At 34.1% G+C, this 23,740-nt stretch overlaps 4 protein-coding genes across 4 annotated transcripts; 3 read left to right on the top strand and 1 right to left on the bottom strand.

Moving 5' to 3' along the window:
* Nucleotides 1–2,044: 2,044 nt before the first annotated feature.
* On the bottom strand, nucleotides 2,045–4,980 carry LOC114723011 (uncharacterized). Its single transcript, XM_028909156.1, has 2 exons — nucleotides 4,833–4,980; nucleotides 2,045–3,839 (listed from the first exon to the last, which is right to left on the bottom strand). The coding sequence occupies exon 2, from the start codon at nucleotides 3,577–3,579 to the stop codon at nucleotides 2,380–2,382; it is 1,200 nt and encodes a 399-aa protein (XP_028764989.1). The 5' UTR covers nucleotides 3,580–3,839; nucleotides 4,833–4,980; the 3' UTR covers nucleotides 2,045–2,379.
* A 2,606-nt stretch (nucleotides 4,981–7,586) lies between these two features.
* LOC114723009 (probable serine/threonine-protein kinase At1g09600) lies at nucleotides 7,587–11,732 on the top strand. The gene is made up of 8 exons (XM_028909155.1): nucleotides 7,587–7,988; nucleotides 8,078–8,362; nucleotides 8,891–9,199; nucleotides 9,364–9,591; nucleotides 9,866–9,966; nucleotides 10,769–10,880; nucleotides 11,063–11,479; nucleotides 11,583–11,732. The coding sequence occupies exons 1-8, from the start codon at nucleotides 7,587–7,589 to the stop codon at nucleotides 11,730–11,732; spliced, it is 2,004 nt and encodes a 667-aa protein (XP_028764988.1).
* Nucleotides 11,733–15,185: 3,453 nt separating this feature from the next.
* Nucleotides 15,186–16,494, top strand: LOC114723012 (glucuronoxylan 4-O-methyltransferase 1-like). The gene has a single exon (XM_028909157.1). It carries the CDS (start codon nucleotides 15,388–15,390, stop codon nucleotides 16,282–16,284), a length of 897 nt encoding a protein of 298 aa, XP_028764990.1. The 5' UTR covers nucleotides 15,186–15,387; the 3' UTR covers nucleotides 16,285–16,494.
* Nucleotides 16,495–18,838: 2,344 nt separating this feature from the next.
* Nucleotides 18,839–22,218, top strand: LOC114723014 (ras-related protein RABD1-like). Its single transcript, XM_028909158.1, has 8 exons — nucleotides 18,839–18,985; nucleotides 19,098–19,170; nucleotides 19,305–19,352; nucleotides 19,474–19,521; nucleotides 20,088–20,159; nucleotides 20,272–20,427; nucleotides 20,862–20,965; nucleotides 21,923–22,218. The coding sequence occupies exons 1-8, from the start codon at nucleotides 18,972–18,974 to the stop codon at nucleotides 22,014–22,016; spliced, it is 609 nt and encodes a 202-aa protein (XP_028764991.1). The 5' UTR covers nucleotides 18,839–18,971; the 3' UTR covers nucleotides 22,017–22,218.
* Nucleotides 22,219–23,740: the final 1,522 nt, after the last annotated feature.

Below are 23,740 nucleotides of genomic sequence, written 5' to 3'. Positions count from 1 at the left end.
CAGAGTTCTAAATGTAATGTAATTATGGTAGCTGTCATGTTGATAATATGAAGTTGAAAGGCATCTCATGAATTGAATGATGTAGTCACTCTGAACGGACATTTTGGAAGACCTCCCAATATACCACACTACGAGTAATGTTGGGGGAAGACCGTCCGATAGGATCTTTTCCCCGTGCAATTATTGTTTATGGAGGCTCTTTGTTAAGTATGCATTATTCTATTTGATTAATTCAAGCGTAATAGGGGAGGTGAAGAGGAAAAACTATCATGTGAGATGCTTAAATATAAATAATTCTCATTCTATTACAATGCATCACAAGATAGTATTATGTAATTTTAACAAAGAAAATTCTCATACTAATAGTGTGAAGACAACAGCCGGCCATGATGGTAAGAATGAGGTCATTCTAAATTCACATTCTGGAAGACTTCCCATAGACCACCTTTCAAGTAATGTTTGTGAGTTTGCTGTTAGAATCGAGGATTAATATTTGAGATCGTCCATATTCTTGACCCTTGACAATGAGACAAACAACTGTCCATGTGTGAACACCGACTGGGCAGGTACAAACTGACGTTGGTTGATGACTGGCCTTGACTCTTGTTGATGGTCATCGCAAAAAAGACGATAAACAAGAATTGTCGTCTGATTATTTTGAATGGGAGGATGGTTTTTGACAGATTCATTCCATGCAGTATAAAAAAGCTAAATTTTAAAAAACTTAACAGAGAGGAAAAACATACATTATAGTTTATGTTTCTTACAAAATACATGTGAAATTTTATACGGATCAAATATATATATAATATAACAAAGACACAAATAACCATCATGGACATACATATAAATGCAAAATACATAAAATATGTAAAATTATATTTTACATCTAATTTGTTTGGCCAAATTGTTTACATATAATTCAAAGTGTATATATATATTATATGAATATCTTGCATAATATTTAAAAATATATGTATAATGTATATGAAACAAAAAATGATTAACTAACATGGGGAAAAATCAATGAAAAAAAAACCAAAAATGGGGAAATATCTATCTAGAAATTGTAGCAGGTGATGTAATACTCAATTTAAGAAATTGCAATATGATTTAGAAACCTTAAAGGAACGACCCAAAACTATGGTAGAGATTTGGGGATAATAATTTTCATATAAGAATCTCAAATTTAAAGCGACAAAAATGAGAATATTCATCATATACAACGCAAATTTGAAAATATCAAGATCGGTCAATCCAGGAGCACACATGAATCTAACCACATTTAGGGGTAGGGTGCAGCTTGAAGGCTCTGAGCATGGTAAAAATAGGAGTCCTATATAAAATGTTTCACAACACAGGAAAGGCAGATGATGTTAGGCGACAAGACTAGAATGGAGGTGAAAACCCACATGCATCGACAAGGGTAGTACCAGAAGAATCGCTTCCCGAGGGGGGGTACGAGAGACGATGCTGGAAGATTCATGCATCACGAAAATGGCAGTAGTACCTTGTGAGAGCCGATAGACGACGGGGGGAGGACTGAGAATCCACTAGGAGAGTACGTAGGAGCCAGACAGCCACGATTATGATAATCCATAAAAGCCCATTATAGCATGAATAGTCCTACTAACCCGCCCAACCCGTTTTGCCTTAATCAGGCATCACAAAACTTCATAATAGAAGCAGAAGATATGAGATTTTTTTTTTTTGGGGGGGGGGGGGAGCAAGAAAAATTAATTAAAAAATTTTCACCCTGCTTCTGCGATTTTTTAAATCAAGTCCGCCCTTCCAATTCTGTTATTCCAAAAAGCGCTCCTTCACCTAGAATCCAGAAGTTCAAGGTGGCTAGGCCAAGCGCACAAAATAAATATTCAAGTCTCCTTCAAGCGTCCGAAATCACAAGAAATTTAGGTCTGATAAGCCTAGTCAGCGAAAACGTAAAATGACACAAGTTTCTTCTATATCTGCACTTAATAATCCTGACTTTGATAACAATGAATCCAACAAAATGCTCAGTCTCAGCATACCATCACAATGAACATTCCTCGTCCAACACATAAATTCTATCCAGATTTATCGAGTATAGACACCCAACAGATTCCAACTCAGGTGAATACACCGCTACTGCTACAGGAAAAAAAAAAAAAGCATTCAAACATTGTAAATAAAAACTTGAGAGCCAAAATAAAAGATTATAGATGGCACAAGGGGATTAAAAGGAGTACTCACAATAAACTCCAGGGGAAAAAAAAATTATGAGCTAAAATTAGGAAACAAAACAAGAATAAAAAGCCTTATTGAAGCTAAAGCCTTTACAATGTTTTACTTTTCCACAAAATTGAAGGCATTCACTCAGTAAATCAGTTTCTAGCCTGCTCACGGTCCAATAACATGAGTTGAGGGTCGCATAGGCCAACCTCGAAGCGATGGAGATCCTGGACCATGTGCATTTCTGCTGGGAGAGAAAAGGCTCAGCTCAACAAATGGCCCTGTTGATGACCCAGCATTTTCCACTGTGCGGAAGGAAATGGACCCCCGCTTTGTTGAAGCATCAGAATCTCTAGCAGGACTAGAACCAACATTTTCTTGCACATAATCTTCCAGATGACTCTGGTTAGCAATGAGAGACATAAAATCATTATGATCATCAATAAACCTCCTAGCCTCTAGATCTTGTAGATTCCCAAGTGCTAAACAATCTGCAACTGGACGATATACAAGCATGCATATACAAACCCCAGCACAACATACAAGGGCAAGAAAAGCCAAGAAAGCAAGAACTTCAAAAGTAAATTGCTCAGGTCCAGATAAAACAGATAAACCAAGGAAAAGAACCCTTAATGGAAGGAAGCCTGAAACTGAGAATATTAATGTATAAACCCTCTTCTGCAAACCCTTATTAATAACTCGTCTCAAAATCCTTCTTCCAAGCCAAAAAAGGTAGGAAGTCAGGATAATGGCAAAAAGGCCAAGAAGAATGGTACTGAGTAAAGGGTAAGTACAGAGGGCAATATCTTGATCCCATGTCACTGAAGATCTAGCAGCTGTACTAGTAAAAATATGAGGCAACGTTTGTCCAGAACCCTTATTCTTGTCTAACTGAGGTCCAACTAAAACAACAACGAGCTGAAGAATAAACACCGGGAGGCAGTAAAGAAGAATACATCCCGCTGTATTCCAATTCCATTTTCGGCTCATAATCCCAGTCTCCAACTTCTGCAAAGGTGCACGGAGGAGAAACACAAGGGTAAGGAAGAGGCATGGTTCTGCAAACCCCAGATTTGATATAATGTAACATTTGCAAACAGTTTCGTGCCATTTTAGGTGAAGGATGCGTCTTAAATAAGTTAGCCGAATAATCTCACCAACACCCCACCAAATTGCAAATAGGATGAATGCAACTCTGATTATCCAAGGACCACTAAAATAATTGAGTTGAGCAAAACCTTGATGATAAATTCGAGAGCGAAAGTAAACTGAGTACACAATGCATAGAAAACCAAGAAGAGTCAAGATGGCTACGAGACAAATGGTCACCACACCGAATGCATCGGCAGCTAATCTCGTCAGGGGCATTACCCAAAGTACAGATTCCACGCATGCTCTCTGACAGCATGGATTCAAGAAATCCTCAGGTAGCTGTGGCTTCTATCCAATTGCATGTGGTAGCTGAATTGAAATTAAATAACAACAATAACTCCACAACAATGATGACCATAAAACATTCCTGCTCAATCAGGTAGCATCCTTCCAGACACACATCAAGGCCATGAGACTCTGAGGGAAAAACATCGACCTCAAAAATGTCTCAAGGATTGACCATCCACTCCGAGAACCTAAAAAGCAGGGGGAAAATAATAAGTAACAATGGAAGTCAAATACTTCAATGGAAAGCTGAGGATAAAAATTGATTCAGTCTCTCGTCTAATTCAGAGCTTAGTCAACTTAACCATAAGACAAAATACTATATAATCTTTCTAAACTTTAGGTCATGAGCACATAACCCCTTGATCTTCAAAATTTATCACTAGACTCGCATAAACTTTGAATTTTTCTATAGATAACCTCCTGAGAATTATCCACAAATAACTGCAAATTTAATCGACTGGAAAAAAACATGGGTTATTACACGTGTGAAAGTTCATGTTCACGCCTTGAAGGTTAAAAAAAAAAAAAATCACCCATAGATGACTGAAAGTTCAAAATGCTCTTCGTAATTTAGCCTAATCCTAGAACAGTCAAATATCCACTCTAAAAACCAAAAACTCAAAACGAGAAGGTGGTCTGTGTCTGCTATCCAGTAGAAGGATACAAACATGACAAGCTTTTACTGCTCAAACCGGGCATTTTCCATGGTTCTTTCACTTAACATGAACTTTATACTCAGTAAAAATGAACGGCCAACTAGTTGAAACGTCCCAAACAAACCATGATAAATACCCTTGGTCAGTACGAAACCAGCTAGAAAAAAGTGAGATAAGACAAATAAAATGAGTCCTTCAAAGTTTTGAAGCTTGGTGAAAAAAGTTACAAATTTGACTTCTTTTCTTCACCAGGGCTTTCTCCATAAACAAGTATAAGCCAAACTCTTAGATCGTATTTTAATCCAAACTTAAGTCTAATAAGTTAAAACAGCAAATAAGTGCATAATCTGAACATTAATATATATGCATTCAACAAAAATGACAAAACCAACAGCAAAATATACAGGAAAAGAAGCGAATGCGAGGAATATAGAAAAGAAAACCATTTTAAGGCAATTCGAATGGCTAAAAGCAAGTGAAGACATGAAGGAAACAGAACTAGGAGAAGATCAAAAGGAAGCCTACAGTGCAGAGAATCTTGATCTGGTGAAATCGAAGGAAGAATCCAAAGGTCGCTGAATGAGATCAGAAGGTGAAGGAACACAAACCCTAATTTGCTCACAGAACCAGACAGCGAGAGGAAGGTGTGTGAGAGAGAGAGAGCAGCTAGGAGAGACAGAGGGACAGAGAGAACGTAGTTAGGGGAATAGGTGAGTGGGACTTTGTTGGTGACAGGCTGTCACCAGCTGTGTCGTCCGAAGCTGCCGGTTCGTAGATCAACGCATCAGGTTCGGGTTTCCTTGATCCGACGTGTCAATGGCGGGGCGGCGTTCACAGTAGTTTCTTCCTTCGTTTCTTTTACCATTCATGTGTCTGGCCGGTGCGTGCGGGCGCGGGCGCGGCCTGCTCTTTTTTTTTTTGGCAGAGCTTGATTTTATTTTATTTTTTTTTAAATGTCTCTTAAACATCTCGCATTAGTAGCTGATGGCCCACCACTGGAGTTCCGGTGCGAGTTTTTTTTTTTTTGGACTCACGGTGCGAGTTAACTCTCAAGAAATAAATCATTTTTTTTTGCTAGAAGGTAATTCTGCTTGAAACAATATCAGCCACTAAATATTAATAAAAAAATGAAAAAAATAATCAAAATAGAAAAAATAAGAATCCAAAACAATATTAGTATAGATTTTGACAATAATAATATAGGTTTTAACATTTACAAACCGGTTTTTATGTGTAATTTTTTTTTATTTTGGCGGTCTTTTTTTGTTATTTTTTTTATAAATATCTTTCTAAATAAAAATTTGAATATTAATTTATTTTATTGTGAGAAAACAACTTCTAAACTTAACCCTCTAAACAAATCTAATATACTTAGAATCTACCATCAAGTGCTCCTAGGCAAAAATGGCTCAAACATTATTAAGACTTGTCATTTGTCAAAGCAAAATTATCAGAAAAAAGAAGAAAACTCGATACACGCTAGGAAATAAAATAACTAGAAACAGCTCACACCCAATCTAGGGTTCAAATAATCCATTGTTGAACTATTTGGTAGAAAATTTTCAATAGTTACATGTAACTTTTTACACTGATTTGGAAATTAATATAAAAATAACTTATTAAAAAATTTAGAGACGTCTATAACTTTTTTATTCCGATTATAATTATATAACTCGATGAGTCAAGTTAATAAGTACCTAAGCCCCCCTTTTTTTCCTCAGACTGATAAAACTGGTTCTTCAGTCCCTTAACATTGGCAAACTACGTGACTTCCTCGCTTTTTCCTTCAAAATTGGAAATGTTTTTAGCCCAAAAATTGAATATTTTGAAAAATAAGAGATAATATCATTTTTTAAACATATATTATTTTATATAGATATTTACAATTCTTTATTGTATTATTCAATTAGAACATTGAAAGTATTTTATTTTCATTAAAACATAACAAGTATACAATCAGTATATCTACATATAACAAATTTTACTTGTCACCATAAATATATTACTTATTCATAATTTAAGTTTTTTCACTAATTGTCTTTTTTTAAGGTTAATTCATATTTTAAATTTAAAACTTCAATTTTCTTAGGAATTTTTCTAGGCCAATTAAAAGTCATATGATCATCAACAGTAAGGCTAGATAATAACCTTCCCGTTGAACAAAATAAAAATATAATTTTCTATAAAAAAAATTATATATACAATAAAATTCGGAAGTAAATAAATAATGCTCCCTCCGTTCCTTATTATAGAGACATTTGATGCTTATAGCATGTTTCTATATATAAGACACTTAAAAGTTATCTGTATTTTTTTGTGTTGATTTCCTATTTTACCCATATTCATTGTCTCCAACTCATACTCTCTTTTCCTTCCACTTCTCTCTCTTTTAATAATTTAATTATTCTCTCTCCTTATTAATGAGGAAATTTTTGAAAAAAATTATACTTTTCACACATTGATTTTTTTAACTAATTTTAACTGTTTTTTTTGTTAATATAATTCAGTTATTCGTTTTTAATAACAAGGGAGTAATAAATAAAGGGCGAGAGAGTGGGAATGTACCCGCCAGCAAAATATTTCCCGCCTGCTCTGTTTCTGCGTTGCCCTGTTTCAGAACGGTTTCCCAAACCAGAGATTCTCGGCCTCTTCAGTTTTGTGAGGTCATTCAGATCCGAAAATCTCTCTCTATTCCTTTTTACAACTTCTCTTTTTTATAGAATATAGTTAGTTGTTACTTCTTCTCAACTATTTTCTCTTTCAAAATTTGCTTTCCTGCCAGAAAATATCGAACCCAACTCACTCATCCTCGTCACATTTGTGATTCCCAGATTTTTTTTTTTGGTTGTTTTTTCTTCGTTATTTCATCTGAATCTCTTGCTTCTGATTTGATAACGTTCTTCATTCTTCTTCATCCACACTTCCATTCATTGCCCTAATTTTAATTTTCTCGTTGGTTATCTGGTGCTCGTGAATTCGTGATTGTCAGATTTCTGTTCCCCCCCCCCTTTCTGTCGTTTTTTTTAATCCGAATATCTCAAAATTGGCGGTTGTTTTTCCCCTTTTGATTTGGACATATTCTTCTTCCTCATTAAACATTGGCCTGTTCGTAATGATATCGACATGTGAAAGTTTCGCTTGTCGACGCCATTAATCGATTTGACCTTTTCTTTGATTTGGGGATTTGGGCATTCTCTCGTTTCCCTGAATTACAAGAGATAAGGTTGACCGAGAACACTTCGAGGAACTCTTAAGTTACCATAAATTGGAATAATTATTATGGGCTGCTTATGTTCTAGAGGGACACATTCACACGATTATGTCGCAGAGAATCATGTGCAGAAAACAAAGAAATCCTCAAAGGGTACGTCAAGGAGGGATCAAAAGCTTGCAATGCAACAGGAATGTAGTGGATCAAACGATGTTAATACAAGGTTGATATCATCAGATGAGAGGGAGAAGAATGTTGGGACAACAGGGAAACCTGGGAATTCTCAGAGTAGAAGTGTGGAAGAAGGACCAAGTAGGATGACGATGTTAAATAGGATAGGTAGTATAAAAAGAGGAGAGAGAGGGGCCCAAGTTCTAGCTGGGTGGCCTTCATGGCTATCTGCTGTTGCAGGAGAAGCCATTAGTGGTTGGATTCCACGTAGATCAGAATCCTTTGAGAAGTTAGAGAAGGTAAAGTAAATTTCATTCCTCTGATGCATCAGTATTACATTCTTAATCCTTCGAGTTGATTAAGATTGATGTTGTAAATGTAATGGCAGATTGGACAAGGGACATATAGCAGCGTTTACAGAGCTAGAGATTTGGAAACAAATAAAATAGTTGCATTAAAGAAGGTTCGATTTGCCAATATGGACCCAGAAAGTGTTCGTTTCATGGCCAGAGAAATCATTATACTGCGAAGGCTTGATCATCCAAATGTGATGAAGCTTGAAGGAATGATTACCTCAAGGGTTTCTGGCAGCTTGTACCTTATTTTTGAATATATGGAACATGATCTCACAGGCCTCTCAGCTCTTCCTGGTATCAAGTTTTCCGAGGAGCAGGTACTTCATTTCCTAATTCAATGCTGTGTAAACCGACACTCTCAGTCAAACGCATACAACCAAGTCCAAGTTGCCTGCAACATGTTTTGAGCAAGTTCATGTTGCATGAGACTTATGACTCATGAATAGTGTAATGTAGTACCACTTTTGATTTTTAATATAAGAGTTAAATAAGTAATTTACAGATATTAAAAAAAATTTAGCTAAGTTAGTTATTTATTATAAATATATGTTGGCTTTAAGTTAGTTATTTATTATAAATATATGTTGGCTTCCTTAAAATGTCACTACTAATCATGCGCATTGGGACCTATCCTTGATGGAATCTCTTAAAATGTGCAATCTATAGACATATTTTTAAGAAAAAAATTACAAATTTGTAAGATAAAGTGAATTAAAGTCTTATATTTAAGAATAAAATAAATTCCTAGTCTAGCTCGGAGGCAGTAAATATCTTTATTATATACCCACATAACAATTGACTGAGTTGAAAAGAGTGATGTTTGGCGTTATGTGGTGGTGGTGCAGATAAAGTGCTACATGCAGCAACTATTGAGAGGGTTAGAGCATTGTCACAAGAAGGGGGTGCTACACAGAGACATAAAAGGAGCAAATTTGCTAATAGACTACAAGGGCAATTTGAAAATTGCAGATTTTGGGCTAGCCACCCTGTTGGAAGGCCAAGCATTGACGAGCAGAGTTGTAACCTTGTGGTACAGATCTCCTGAACTATTACTAGGAGCCACCAATTACGGCGTTGCTGTTGACCTGTGGAGTGCTGGTTGCATTCTTGCAGAGCTCTTCGCCGGCAAGCCCATCATGCCCGGTCGTACCGAGGTACACAAACACATCCTTTACTAAGAAATGACTATAAACTGGTCTAAAAGGTGGCTGACTTTTCAAACCGATCCTATCTAAATTGGTTCGAGAACCAGTCTAAAAGAACCTTTTTTTGGCTAGTGCTAGGTCAGAAATTGTGAATAATGTTGCTTAATATACAGGTGGAGCAACTGCATAAGATATTTAAACTTTGTGGATCACCTTCTGAGAAATACTGGAAGAAGTCGAAGCTGCCACATGCCACCATTTTCAAACCTCAACAACCTTACCAGCGCGTTGTTGCAGAGACTTTCAAGGATTTCCCACCCTCTGCCCTCAAACTTCTCGACGTTCTTCTTGCTATAGAACCTGACGATCGAGGAACTGCTTCCTCAGCACTTCAGAGCGAGGTGTGATTATATATATAACTTATCTTTCAATCAAATGATTGTAGTTGGTTACAGCACAATCCGGATCCTCTCAAGTTTCAACCCCTGGAGTTCATAAAGTTCTAGTACTACTAATACTTTGTACCTTAGACATAAATTTTGTCCAGTTCATAGAGTTCTAGTGCTAGTACCAAGTACATGTTACAATGAAGTTGACAAATTTCTCAGGCCGAATCCAGATTTGGTTATAGTTTCTCTTTGGCTGGGTGACTGAGGGTTCTATTCTCTTGTGTAGTTCTTCACGACAAAGCCACTTCCTTGTGAGCCATCGAGTTTGCCGAGGTATCCACCAAGTAAGGAGTTTAATGTGAAGCTTCGAGAAGAGGAAGCCCGAAGGTACATATGCCAATGTCATTCCATCTCGAAATCATTTACCTTGCGTTCTTACTTCTTATCATATTCACTTTACATTTTCACAAATGGGGAATTTTTGGTAAACTTACATTCCAACAATGGAGCTGATCAAATTAATCATTCTCAAATATTGTAGCTTGCATTAGAATATAAGATATGAAAGCATGGTCGCCAACAATGTGTTGTTCATGGAGCCTTATTATATGATTCTTTTTGTTTTCTCCCCTAATTTTTTTATTATAAATGTTTGATTTTATAAGATTATTTTCCATAATATACCTCATGTAATAAGTTAAAATTTTTAAATATTATGCAGACATTTTAAGATTTCAATTTTCAGTTCTATTCAAAATTTTAAATTAATTTTTGACTTGATATTATGTGAAAAAATATTACTACCTCCGGTCCTTAATATAAGACTCTATTTGACTTTTATTTTGATCCTAAATATAAGACCCCAATCTACTTTGTCTCTTATAATTATATATTTTTTCCAAAGTAGTCCTTCTAATAATGATAGTTTTAGTCAAGACACTTGATTAGTAAGGATATTTTAGGAAAGACAACACCTATTTAGGATAAATAACTAACTTAACTTACTTCCTTAATCTCCTCAAATTAGTCAACTGGCTCTTATAATTAGAACCGGAGGTAGTATATAATTATTAAGCGTTTTAAGATTTTAGAAAATGTTGCTTTTGAGCCTAACATTTTTTTCTCCCAAATGAATATATTTTTGGATGAATGTAATTACATTTTACAAATTTGGTATGATTTGCAACAGAAGGAAAGGGGCAACGAGGAAAGGAAATGAACAAGAACCCGTGAAGAGCTCTGCCAACCCTAAAGCTGCCCCACCACCTGAAACAAAGTCCCACCTTTCAGCAGCCACTGAGGTATCTTCTTCTCCTTCTTTAACAAACACATTTTAGTAAACGCATGCTTTTCATATATAGATCCCTATAAATGAGAATAATAACAACAATGTATATACACATATATTACTCCTTTTATATATATATATATATAGATATATAATTTCCTTGCACATGACAATTAAGTTTTTGTTAATGAGTAGAATCGAGCGGGGCCAAGGCCAAAGCGCAGGCTGGAGAAGAACGGCCTGCTCATTGAACCTGCAAGCACGAGAGGACCCAGAGTACTGTGTCATTCCGGCCAATCCACGGTGCAGAGTGCGTACATGAAAGTCATGAAGCATGAAGCCGCCGGCGGAGAACGCGAGGTGTTTGTTGGAACCAGGAGATCAAAGCAGAGAAACTACTGGAACGCCGCCAATGCCGCACGTCTCTCCAAGTTCTCTAACTCCGTGGCCGCCGACGGCGGCTCACGGCTCGACGTGATCGCCGGCGGAGCAAACTCCTCCGTGTGGGGAGACAACGGGTTCGGCGAGAGGTATCGACATGCGGCCGCCGGAGAATCCGACCTCTTGCTGCCTGCATCCAACAAGTCTAGCCTCAACAAACCTCTGACCAAGGTACGTAATTTATAACATGGGATCATAAATGTCTATATGGAAGTATGATTTAATAAATAAATAGATAATAAGAAGGTTTTGGTGTTTGTGATGAGACATGCAGGATTATGGAGGGAAGAACGGGAAGATGCAATATTCAGGACCGTTGGTGTCTGCAACAGAGAACCTGGAAGAAATGTTGAAGCAACATGAACAACAAATCCAAAAAGTCTTACGTAAAGGTGGTTTGGATCATAAAAAGGTCAAGACCTAGTAATTAGAATAACTTAACTCCATGCATGATTACTTTATAAATGTATAGTAAAATTTATTCCAACCTTGTTGGACTCTGATATGATTTATTGGGTCCATAGCATTACTTATATGTACTTGTGTCCTTCTGGCTAGATCCCTCACTCAATTAATTGTAAATGTTTATGGGTTGAAATCTACCATTATAGATGTACAAAGTTATAATGTTTTTAGGAAGATGAGTAGTGTCTTTTCTTAGATTTAATGATTTGTAAGGTCGCTGTTCACCATATATGATAGTTGTTCCTGTAGTTCAAAGTTACCATTGACACGTTTGGACCAGTTGTTTCATGGGAAAATTACTATGGGTCTTAAAAAAAAGAATTTAATTACTAAAAAATCTCATAATAAATAAATGACAATTTCTGGTATAGAAAATGACAAGAAGATTCATGCTACCCACTTGTTATTAATTAGGATTTTTAGTTACTCCTCCGGTTCTTAATATAAAACTCATTTAACTAATTTGATTAGATTAAGGAAGTTAGGTAAGTTAGTTAAGTATAAGAAATGTAACACGTTTTTTCTAAAATATCATAATCATATTTCTTAATACCCCATCTTCCTCTTTTACTTGATTATAGTTGGGAGAGTATCATAGAGGTAATTTGGAGAAAATTGATAAATATAAGAAATGTGTTTTATATTTAGGACCAAAACTAACTTAATAATTGGGTCCTATATTAAAGATCGGAGGAGTATTATATTATCAACTATATTTTTGAAAACGGGTCGAATATAATATTATGATATCCGACTATATTCAATTAATAAGATTTGAATAATATTTTGATTAGAATTTGGATATATTGAATTAAATGAGAGGCATCATTATTAAATGATATTTCAATTGAAAGCTCAAATGAAGAAATTAATAATTAATTTTAAATTTGAATAATATCTTAATTAGAATTTGAATATATTAAATGAGAAGCATTATAATTAAAATAGTATGTCAATTAGGGCCTTAGGGGTTTAAATGGAGAAATAAATAAATAAATTTAAATTTTCATATGATTCTTCTAATTTCTCAATCTCTAATTCAAATCTTATTTAAATGAATAAAAAAAATCACACTTCTATAAAAAGTGAATCTTAAACTACTTTAGGTGATACAGTTTATTAAAATTTAAAATTTAATCAAGCTCGTGCATGGAAGAAATTTCTAGTTTCTTTGATATCTCATAGTGATTTGCCTTGTTTCATTTCCATATTAATTACTCTACTTTTTTCCTTTCATTTTTTTTCTTCAACCTGGTTACTCAAATTTGACAATGTGTACTGTACTGTGTATGCGTCTCGTCAATCCCGCAATTTCATTTGTATGCTGTGATAATATGCATGTGTTCCAGAATAAAAATTGATGAATGAGTAACATTATTATTGATATAATATTTATTAATATTATTTAATACTTTAATTTAATTCAATATTATTAACATTTGATTATTTGAGTGCCAAAGAATGGGATCGATCAGCTGACATTTTCTTTCACGAATGTAAATGTTCTTTTTCTGTTTATGAGTGAAAAATAAGTGTCCTGGAATGTCATTTTTCCTTGTTAAAAAGTCAAATGTACACATAACACAGAGCAGAAAGCCACATGAAAGGCTAAATTCATGGTAAAAGGGAGGGACTGTGTAATGATTTTGAACATTCTTCATGTAATTAAAAGAAGTGAACTTACTATTAACAAAAAACAAAGTGGATTAGAAATTCCTTCTTCTTTTTTTTTGGTTAAGTCCACATTATTCACCGCGGTGACTAATTCACTCACAAGATTAAATTAGAAATTATTTTAACTGAGGCAGAGCATGTGTTTTATCTTATATTGTAATTTATATTTTGTTCGTTAATCACCATGCGAAGGGATATTTAAATATTTGTTTTAGATCAAACTAAGTATTTCTTTTAATCTGATGAGATTTTTTTTCTCAGGATAAATTCCATTTCATTAATATAAAAAAAATATACAGCCACATATAATCATGATTAAATTTTCAATTTTTAATAAAATTTTTAAACAATGTAAAGTAAGGATTAAATTAAAAACCAAAAGACTGAAGATCAAAATCTTAATTTAGAATTCAACGCAAATTCTCATTAAAGAATACCAAACTTCTTTTATTATAATCATAATGAATCATTTATACAAATTTAATCTTCACATAATCAATATAATAATGTAATGAGAAATGAGAATATTGTGATGGAATAAAAATTTCATTAGCCACGAGTAATTATTTATAGTATTGCGAATACGAAAATATCACTTGAGAGCCACCATTTAGGAGATGTTTGGATAGAAACCAAACCATAGTTTCATAAATACTTTTACGGTTTACAAAACAAATATGTGAAGTAATTTGTCTCGTTTTACGGAAAAGTGCTTTTGAAATCGTGATTTGAAGGTTGCCAAACACCTCCTTATATGTTAATCCCAATGTTCCCACTTTCATATCTCACTCTGCTTGACTTTTTGCCACGCTTTAACTTTTGTATCATTCATCAAAACAAAAGCAACCAATTAACAAGAATAAAGGTCAGTGCCATGAGCATTCCCAGATTCTTAGCTCCACCCTGTGGAGTCTTTATGCTAACAATATACAAATTTTGTCTATGTAAGCTTTAATCATCCAGTTTAGGTTATTTGGCTCTTATATTGGAGATGAATTTCTTTTTATTAATCTCTTTGTAAATGAAAATTAGTAAAAACAAGTCACTGCATCAGCTATAAATACTACTACAAGGTTAATCATTCTTAAAGAAAAATGAGGGTAATGACCTATTTTCTTCGAATTTATTTGGAGAGATTATGGAATATTAATTATTGATACTTTATTTTTTTAGGTGATAATTTTAAATGGAATTGGAAAAAGAAATCACCAACCACTCTTGAGGCAAATGAAAAGAACTCATGAATATACAGAATATCTTCATACACATATTTAGGGGAAAAAAAGGATCCAATAACACAAATGCAAGTAGTATTAATGCCACTCGTGACAATGTCAAAAATTCAGATTTTAGTTATTACAATTAATTTTTAGGAAATATGAATAAAACTACTCTTCAACTGTCACCATATAAATTCAAACATTATTCATTAATCACAATTAAGTTAATTTTTTTAATGCTTAAGTTCAAAGTTTATTAATTATTTTAATTTTGACTTGTTGCGCCCATTCATCTCAGCCCAAGTTAGATTTTGTTTGTAAGCCACGCCAAAGGAAAACACAGATCAACAAATAAATACTTTAACGTGAGAACTCAAAACTACAGACGTAGTATAAAATGGAAGCTTCACCAAACTTGCAGATCCAACAACCTCAACCGTTTTGCTTCATCAGAAATTCTGGTAGCTCCTTTGTCTGCGTCAAATATATTATCCTCTCTGCATGATTTTTCCTTCTCTTCATGTCCAAGCATCAGAAATTAATCAATCACTCTCTCATCCTCTTCTTCTCCTCCAACCTTTACCTTATAACTTGACCTCTCTGCAAAATCAATCCCATTCCACATCCATACCAAAACTCATACAACTTCTTCTTCATTCTTGCTTTCTCTTGAGATTTCTCACTCAGGTCTGAGAATCTGTAATTAGGTAGTATTGAAGCATGAGGCCTAAATCCCATCAAACCCTCAACGTCAAGCTTCTGGTTCTAGGGCTTTTGGTAGTATTTTTCTTCATCTTAGTTTTATGGCCAAACTACTCTCCTTCCAGCCAGCAAGCCATGTCTCCAAGTTCATCAAAGGCGTCATCATCTTTTCTAACCCTGGAAACTCCAAATCATGACAATGGCAGCACTAAAGAAGATTGTTCCCTTTCTTGCAACAAGATCCCTCCTTCCTTAGCCAAAGCTCTCATCCATTACTCAACCTCAACCATAACCCCACAACAAACATCCAAAGAAATCTCAGTGACAGAAAGAGTTCTGGAAAAGAAATCACCCTGCAACTTCTTAGTCTTTGGCTTGGGCCATGACAGCCTCATGTGGAGCTCCCTCAACCACGGTGGCCGGACTGTTTTCCTCGAGGAAGATGACGCGTGGATTGAGCAAATCCGGCACCGGTTCCCCGGCCTCGAGTCCTACCATGTCACCTATGACAGCAAGGTGAATGAAGCTGACAACCTGATGGAAGTAGGAAAAGGACCAGAATGTACAGCAGTGGGAGATACTAGGTACTCCATGTGCCAACTTGCATTGAAGGGATTGCCCAGTGAGATCTATGAGATAAAATGGGATTTGATAATGGTGGATGCACCAACTGGGTATTATGAGGAAGCTCCTGGGAGGATGACTGCTATATATACTGCAGGAATGATGGCTAGGAACAGAGAAAGTGGAGAAACTGATGTGTTTGTTCATGATGTGAATAGAGAAGTTGAAGATAAGTTTTCTAGAGCTTTCTTGTGTGACAAGTATATGAAGAAACAAGAAGGAAGGTTAAGGCACTTCAGAATTCCTAGTCACAGGGATGACCTGGATAAGCCATTTTGTCCTCAGGATTAAAATTCATTAGTTTCATTTCTTTCTTTTAAAACTCTCATGTCTTTGGAATAATATTCTCTCCTGGTCATTGTCTCTTGTGCTTTGGTGAGTTTTAGTGAACTTGAAGGGAAGTGGAGAGATTTTGAGCCTCATGTTTTGCATATATAGTTTACATATATTCATTATAGCCAAATATATAAATAAAGAGATCCTTTTGGTGATTCTGATTCCTTTGATTTTGCAAGTTTTGTTGTGCATTCATGGATTAATAAGAATATATAAGCTGCTGAACATTTTTTTGGTGATCCCTTTTATATATTACCTTCGGTTTTATATATTAGAAGTTTTTTTTTTAGGGATAACCCGCTCCTATTTGTAAGAGAGATAATATTCTATCTGAAATTTGTAATTTCATTTTTTTTCTTGTCCCCATTATTTATCATTCAGTGTACTCATTCTCCATAAATATAGATTTTTCTAATTTAAACAAAAGTTACATTTCTGCATTTTTTTTTGTCATCTTCCATATTTATTGTTTTAAATTAATTTTTTTAAATAAAATAATAGTACTCATATTGAATTTGAAACTAATATGAGAAGCATATCTGTTGTTGGGAGGGCTATCCCTTAAGGACTCGTTTAGACAGCTTATAAGCTGCTTTTCAATAATAATTTATGAAATATGAGACAAGTATAGAAAAAAAAATTTGTCTTAACTTATGTAAAACGTGTTTATAAGGAATTTTTGCTGTTTTTTTTTTGTTTTTAATAAAAAGGACGAGATCAAAATCATTTAGCATATCAACGTATTTGATGCCCACCTTTTAAATTGTCGTGTAATTAGTAATTGCACCGAAATTATAATTTGGTGATGTCATCCATAAGCTTTTCGGCATTTCACCTCTGGACTGATTGGGGCCGGGGCCCAGAAGGGGATATCTTTAACAAACTACCAAATTTACCCTTACCTAAAACGTTTATTTCAAAAGAGTTAATATACTCGTCCGGTCCTTGATATAAGACTCATTTAACTAATTTGATTAGATTAAAAAAGTTAGATAAGTTAGTTAATTATAAGAAAAATGACACATTTTTCCTAAAACACCATAATTATCTTTATTAATACCCCCTTTCCATCTTCTACTTTATTATCGTTGAGGGAGTATCTATAGGGGTAATTTAGAGAAAATTGATAAATATGAGAAATGAGTCTTATATTTAGGACCAAAACCAACTCAAGAATTGAGTCCTATATTAAGGACCGGAGGAGTAATTTTTAACACTTTAAATTTGTCCTCATTTTTATTTTAGTTTCTCAAATTTTAAATTATAGATTTTATTCCCTTTTAAAGAGAAAATGGTCTATATTTTTATTGAATTATAGGGACTAATGTTTTAAATGAAAAGAAATTTGAGGGACCAAAACCTATGATTTGAAATTTAAGAAACCAAAACCAAAATTAGAGTAAACCTGAAGGACCAAAAAATTATATTAACTCATTTCAAAATTAAGTGAATTTAAATGACTAAGATGTGCAGATGATTATTTAATCGCCAATTTTGTTACGTTACTGTTCATACCAAGAAGCTTTAGCCATACTTCTGTTGACTTGAATCTCTCTTTTCATACCAAAAGATGTCAAATAAAAATATGAAGCAACATATAATTTATTTTCAATTGGTAAAAAAAAAAAACTAGTTTCAAAAAATGTAAGCGAGCCACAGCCTACTGGGGGTGTTAGAATGTTTCAAAATTACTTTTAAGAAAATATTTTTATATATTTATTTTAGGGAAAATCCCAGAAAAAGCCCCTGGAATATACTAAATTCCAGATTGAGTCCTTAAATTTCAAAAATGACAGAATTGGTCATTAACCTAATCTGTCATTTGTAAAATTTAGGCGAATTGACATTTTTGCCCTTGAGCAAAAGTGAGTAGTTATTCTCTAAACAAATCTAGGTAACGCTTACACTGTTCTAGTGATTACAAGATTCGTTGTAGTTAATAATAAGGTACCTGACAATAATAAGATACTTGACTATAAAAAAATGAGTAGTTATTCTCTACACAAATCTAGGTAATGCTTATATTGTTTTAGTGATTACAGAATTAGTTGTAGTTAATAATAAGACACCTAACTATGAAAAAGTGAGTAGTTATTCGCTACCCGAATCTAGGTAACACTTAAACTCTTATAGTGATTCTTTGAATCATTGTAGTGAATGAATAAATGAGGGTAAAATTGTCAATTCGCCTGAATTTTACAAATAACAGATTAGGTCAATGACCCATTATGTCATTTTCAAAATTTAAGGACCCAATCTGGCATTTTCTATATTCCCATGACTTTTTTGGGATTTTCCCTTTATTTTATGCATGGTAAAATCACTGGTTTCCAGTTTTCACCCCCTCTGCAAATGAACAAGACAACACGCATGTTGCCCGCGCGTGAAGCGCCAAGATATATTCAAGAGCGGGAATGGCCTTAACTGTAATTGCACTGAGAAAATAAAAGAAATTATTTAATTGAGATAAATTCTTTCAAGGTAGAATCATTGCATTTGACTGATGATGAGGTGAGGGACAGCACCATTTCGTCGTTTTTCTTTCTTCTTTCGTTTCCTCTTCCTTTAGGGGTCGCGGAGAGAAAGCCCAAGGAGGAAGTAAACACAGGAGACGTCACTCATTTCGATCATAAACAACCCCAATGAGCAACGAATAGTAAGTTAGCCCCTTTCCCTCCAAAGACTTTTTCTTTTCCTGTTTATTTTCTCTGGAATTGTTTGTGTGAAAATTTTTTTTTTTTTTTTTTGCGTTTTTGGCTTGATTTCAGCGATTACCTGTTCAAGCTTCTGCTAATCGGGGACTCCTCGGTTGGAAAATCTTGCTTGCTTCTCAGATTTGCTGTGAGTTGACTTTGTTGGTGCATTTTTGTTATACTGTCACCCATTTTGCTTATTTTGGGTTATTCTGCGGAGCGAAACATTGTTTCAAGTTAATGGTTGGTTAATTTTATTTCATTGCTCACTATAATTTTCAGGATGACTCGTATGTGGACAGCTACATAAGCACCATTGGGGTTGATTTTGTAAGTATCATTCTCTGCTTTATTAAGTACATTTCTGATAATTTTTTCTTTTTCTTTTTTCTTAATTTATATTCAGATATTTTCATGGTTGAAAAGCAGCAACTTGCTTTTTTCTTTTCAGAAAATCAGAACTGTGGAGCTGGAAGGGAAAACAGTCAAGCTGCAGATTGTGAGTAGAAACTGTGGCCTTTATCATACGTGCTCTTCATTTAATAAGATTTTGTATTATGACTAACTATGTGGCTTATATGATATCTAGGCATGTCTCATCCTATATGATGTTGTGTAGCCGTAGGATCATATTCGTTGTACCCAGTTCAAGGAAGTGATGTAACTTGTAATCCTGTCTAATAAAATATGAAAAGTAGCGTGTATTTTACTTCATTGTTTAGAACATTTATGCTTCAAAACCATGCAAATTAGGGCTATGATTTCCCAAAATACTGCATTTAAAGCTGCAAATTTCATTTAATATACACCCATATCATCTGATTTTGATAGCATATGCAGAGGGGATCTGCAGATAATTTTCCATTCATGGTTTGTCCAACTGCATTTTTCTCTTCATTGTCATGGTTTCACAGAAGCAACTTGGTTGTGTAATTCAGTTTGAGCATTTGGTGTAACCTTATTAAAACAGGCTTCTAATTTGCTTGCTAATATATTCCAAAGCCTAATCTAGTAAAGTTTTAATTAGAAGTGATGAATCTGACACTCTGTCCTTTTCGTTTTTAGTGGGATACTGCCGGACAAGAGAGATTCAGAACCATAACAAGTAGTTATTATAGGGGAGCTCATGGAATAATTGTAAGTGGCTCTGTTCTATCGTCATTAAACTGCAAGGAATATAATAAAGACTTTGTCTCAGCAGCAAAATCTATCAAACTTTTGAATTATATATGGTTTGAGATTGCAACAGATTGTCTATGATGTTACTGAGATGGAGAGCTTCAACAATGTCAAGCAGTGGTTGAATGAAATTGATAGATATGCTAATGACAGTGTCTGCAAGCTTCTTGTTGGTAACAAATGCGATCTAGTTGATAACAAGGTTGTTGACACGCAGACAGCTAAGGTAAATGTGACTGTTGGATTGTAATTTCGCAATTTTTTTATGTCAAATTCAACCTAACGTCGGGCATCTTCTCATACATGCTTGCTTTCTATATTTTCATTTTTATTTATATTAGTTTTCTGTTTCTGTCTGTTCTAGCCGTTTCTTGTTGATCTTGTTATAAATTGTAACATCTTGACAATGCGATGTATAAGTTCAAACTTGGTAATATGTGTTTATATATGCAAATGGGTTAGTTTGATGGCTACCTAACACGAGGCATAGAGTGAAATTGTCTGATTTTTGCTTGATGGTAGGGATCAAATGCGATTTGCAGTGGATACTCAGGCAACAAATAAAATTTTGTTAGTTTTGAACGTACCAAAAGAGAGAGAAATTAATTAAGGTGTTCCTTATCTAACATGATTTCTTCATATCTATGGGTTTAATTACAGGCATTTGCTGACGAACTTGGTATCCCTTTCCTCGAGACAAGTGCTAAAGACTCAATCAATGTGGAGCAGGCCTTCTTAACCATGACGGCTGAGATTAAGAAGAAGTATTTTTTTCTTCCCACTTCCCTTATTTCTGAATGATTTAGATATTGATCAATTCACAGATAATGAATACTATGATTTAGGTTTTTGTTTGATTTGTTTTGGCCTCCTGCCCTTTTCCTCTTGGTTGAAGTTGAAGATTATCTCTAATTGAAAAGTTTAATAATATAACAAGTGTAAGCCCTTACTTTTCATGGCAATTTTAATTTCTGCATTCCCATGTTGCAGCCATTCTCACATGTTGTCTGTGTGATGGGAGTTTATTGTTGTTAGAATCATTAAATTCACTTTGTAATATGTAATGTAACTGAGGAAAAATTGAATGATGTAATTGTGATGTTTGAAGTCAAGTGTTTGCTTTTTTATATAACTCCTTGCTGTTTCTGGATTTTATTTATTGGCTGCATATTAGGTACAGAGTGATTATATTCTGATCACTTCATTACTTCAAAAGCAATTAACTATCTCATGTGTACCCTTTTGTCTGGTGAGTTGGTCAACAAGTTCTTCAATAAATATATAATCAGTGGATGAAATTTTTTGCAAGTGACAATTCTGTAATCTTAAACCATAAGAAGTATCCAAATTGAATCCTCCACATTCATGAATTTATACATTTGGAGAGAGACCAATACAAGAGAATGGGATTATGTTTGGACTTCACATTATATTATTACACTCATCTACTCTATTTTTCTTTATCTCTCTAGATGGCCTTTGTTTATTTTTGTGAATGTAAAAGATTTGAATTGGAACAAGAATCCAACATGTTTTTGTTAGAGATTGACATCAAACATGTACATAAATTTTTGTCCTTTCATGACTTAAAAAAGTGCTTTCACGTTAGTTGAGACAAGACTCCTCTCACATATTTATTTTGTATATTGTAGAATTACTTTTAAAATTATGATTTGGTTTTCACCCAAACACTACTTTAGTGTAACTTTTTGTGATTGCAGGATGGGAAGCCAACCAACAACAGGTGGCAAGTCAACAGGAACTGTTGAGATGAGGGGACAGCCAATCCAGCAGAAGAGCAACTGCTGTGGTTAAATCACAAAACATCTGTGTATTTTCTACTTTCCTTTCATATTATGTTAATATAATATAACCTGTTGGCTCTCTCGATATGGATCATTTTCTCTGTAACCGTTGAACCATGGTCTGTTTTAATAGTCTTTTAAACGTAGTTCTGATGAACCCTTGAAAATTTAGAATTAAATCTCAGCAATTTCCTGCAGGCGTCTTTTGTTTTTGGTATCAAACTTTGCATCTACTGGCATCTTTTACTGAATTTAATATTTGATACAAGCGTGCCCTCATACATTCCAAAGGGGCAAAAAAAAAAAAAAAAAAAGACACAAAAGGCTTATTGTGTTATGTATGGGTTCACTTCTGCAGCTGTCTTTCTTTCTTTCTTTCTTTTTCGGGAAATTGGGGGAGGGTCCCAATTGAAATTTTATTTATGAGAAAAATCTAGTAAGTTTTTATCTAAAGGAAGTACTAGTATTCTGCAAAAGTTGTACATACGGAGTACCAATACTTTAACTTAGTTCATGTTCACCAATACAATTTTTTTATGGGAGAAATTTTTCCCCAACTTTTTTTTTTTGCTTTATATATATTTTTTAAAAATGTATTATATGTTATAACTCATGACAATAAAGAATCTGCATTGCTGCTTTAGATAGTGTGTTTGAGCCGTTGGCCCCCATGAATTAACCAAGCGATGCAAGGCAGTCCTTGCTTCTGGTTATTTAAAATAATACTATATCTTTAATTATGAAATTAATATAAATAAATGTAACGATTAGATATCGTTAAAAAAATAGTGGTATACTACTTCAAAAAGTGAATGGGACAATGAACAAGCAAGAGCTTCATCTCTCAAAGCGTGATCACCAGGGAAAAAATGCAATTCTCCTCAGTAGAATATGGACTATATTTTCTTGATTTTTTATGCCTGGTGATTTGAACTTTAAATTAAAATTAGCTGAAATCCTGATTCTTTATAACATTGACCTTTCTTTTTCGGTGAAATATAACATTGACCTTTGCATGAGTCATTTAGTTAATGAATTTTTGGAGGACCTAAACATACGAGAAAAAAGTTATATGAGAGTATAATTTAGTAGCCAATATTCAAAATATCTAATGTCAAATATCATAGTTTATACGGCGACGCCATTTTATGTAATATTTCTTAAATTTTGACGTTATGATGAAATAATTTCTTAGAAATTTGTAATCATCATGACCATCCAATATCTTAGAAAATATATGATTTAAGATATTAGTGCACCCTTAATTCTCCAAGAAATAATTTTCCAACCCACTCCAAACGATACAATATATAGATACCTGTACGTGTGTACGCCTGCATATGTTGATTCATTAATTCTTTCCATCCCCATCACAACAGATCTCTTGCTTATTCTCTTACACAAACAGATGTAATAAAAATCTAATAATGTAATTTTAGTTAGGTGTTTAACGAACCCATTTATTATATTCTTATGGACTGGCTAGTACCAAACATTTAAAAATAACACTCCTATCCTAAATAGATACAAAGGCTAGTTTATGGTTAATTTTAATCATAGTTTAATCATAAATACAAAGTCTCTGTTCAATTTGTTTATTTATCACATTTATCATTTTCTTGGAAACCAATTTATATAACTTATAAATTAATATATAATATAACGTAACACAAAAGTAGTTTAAAAAATCAAGCCACATTTGTTATAATTAATTAATTTATCTAACTTTCTCAA

Source organism: Neltuma alba, unplaced genomic scaffold, assembly GCF_004799145.2.
Source record: "Neltuma alba isolate B1F8T4 unplaced genomic scaffold, ASM479914v2 tig00012117_pilon, whole genome shotgun sequence".
Taxonomy (NCBI): Eukaryota; Viridiplantae; Streptophyta; class Magnoliopsida; order Fabales; family Fabaceae; genus Neltuma; species Neltuma alba.
The sequence above is the reverse complement of the archived record's forward strand: the minus strand, read 5'-3'. Positions and strand labels throughout refer to the sequence as shown.

Excerpts from the sequence above, each read along its gene's own strand:
- LOC114723011 (XM_028909156.1), bottom strand. The coding sequence starts at position 3,579 with ATGCCCCTGACGAGATTAGCTGCCGATGCATTCGGTGTGGTGACCATT.
- LOC114723009 (XM_028909155.1), top strand. The coding sequence starts at position 7,587 with ATGGGCTGCTTATGTTCTAGAGGGACACATTCACACGATTATGTCGCA. Across the intron at positions 9,967-10,768 it reads CGAGAAGAGGAAGCCCGAAG|AAGGAAAGGGGCAACGAGGA; the intron begins GTACATATGCCA and ends GATTTGCAACAG. Across the intron at positions 10,881-11,062 it reads ACCTTTCAGCAGCCACTGAG|AATCGAGCGGGGCCAAGGCC; the intron begins GTATCTTCTTCT and ends GTTAATGAGTAG.
- LOC114723012 (XM_028909157.1), top strand. The coding sequence starts at position 15,388 with ATGAGGCCTAAATCCCATCAAACCCTCAACGTCAAGCTTCTGGTTCTA.
- LOC114723014 (XM_028909158.1), top strand. Across the intron at positions 19,171-19,304 it reads GCTTGCTTCTCAGATTTGCT|GATGACTCGTATGTGGACAG; the intron begins GTGAGTTGACTT and ends TATAATTTTCAG. Across the intron at positions 19,353-19,473 it reads GCACCATTGGGGTTGATTTT|AAAATCAGAACTGTGGAGCT; the intron begins GTAAGTATCATT and ends TTTTCTTTTCAG.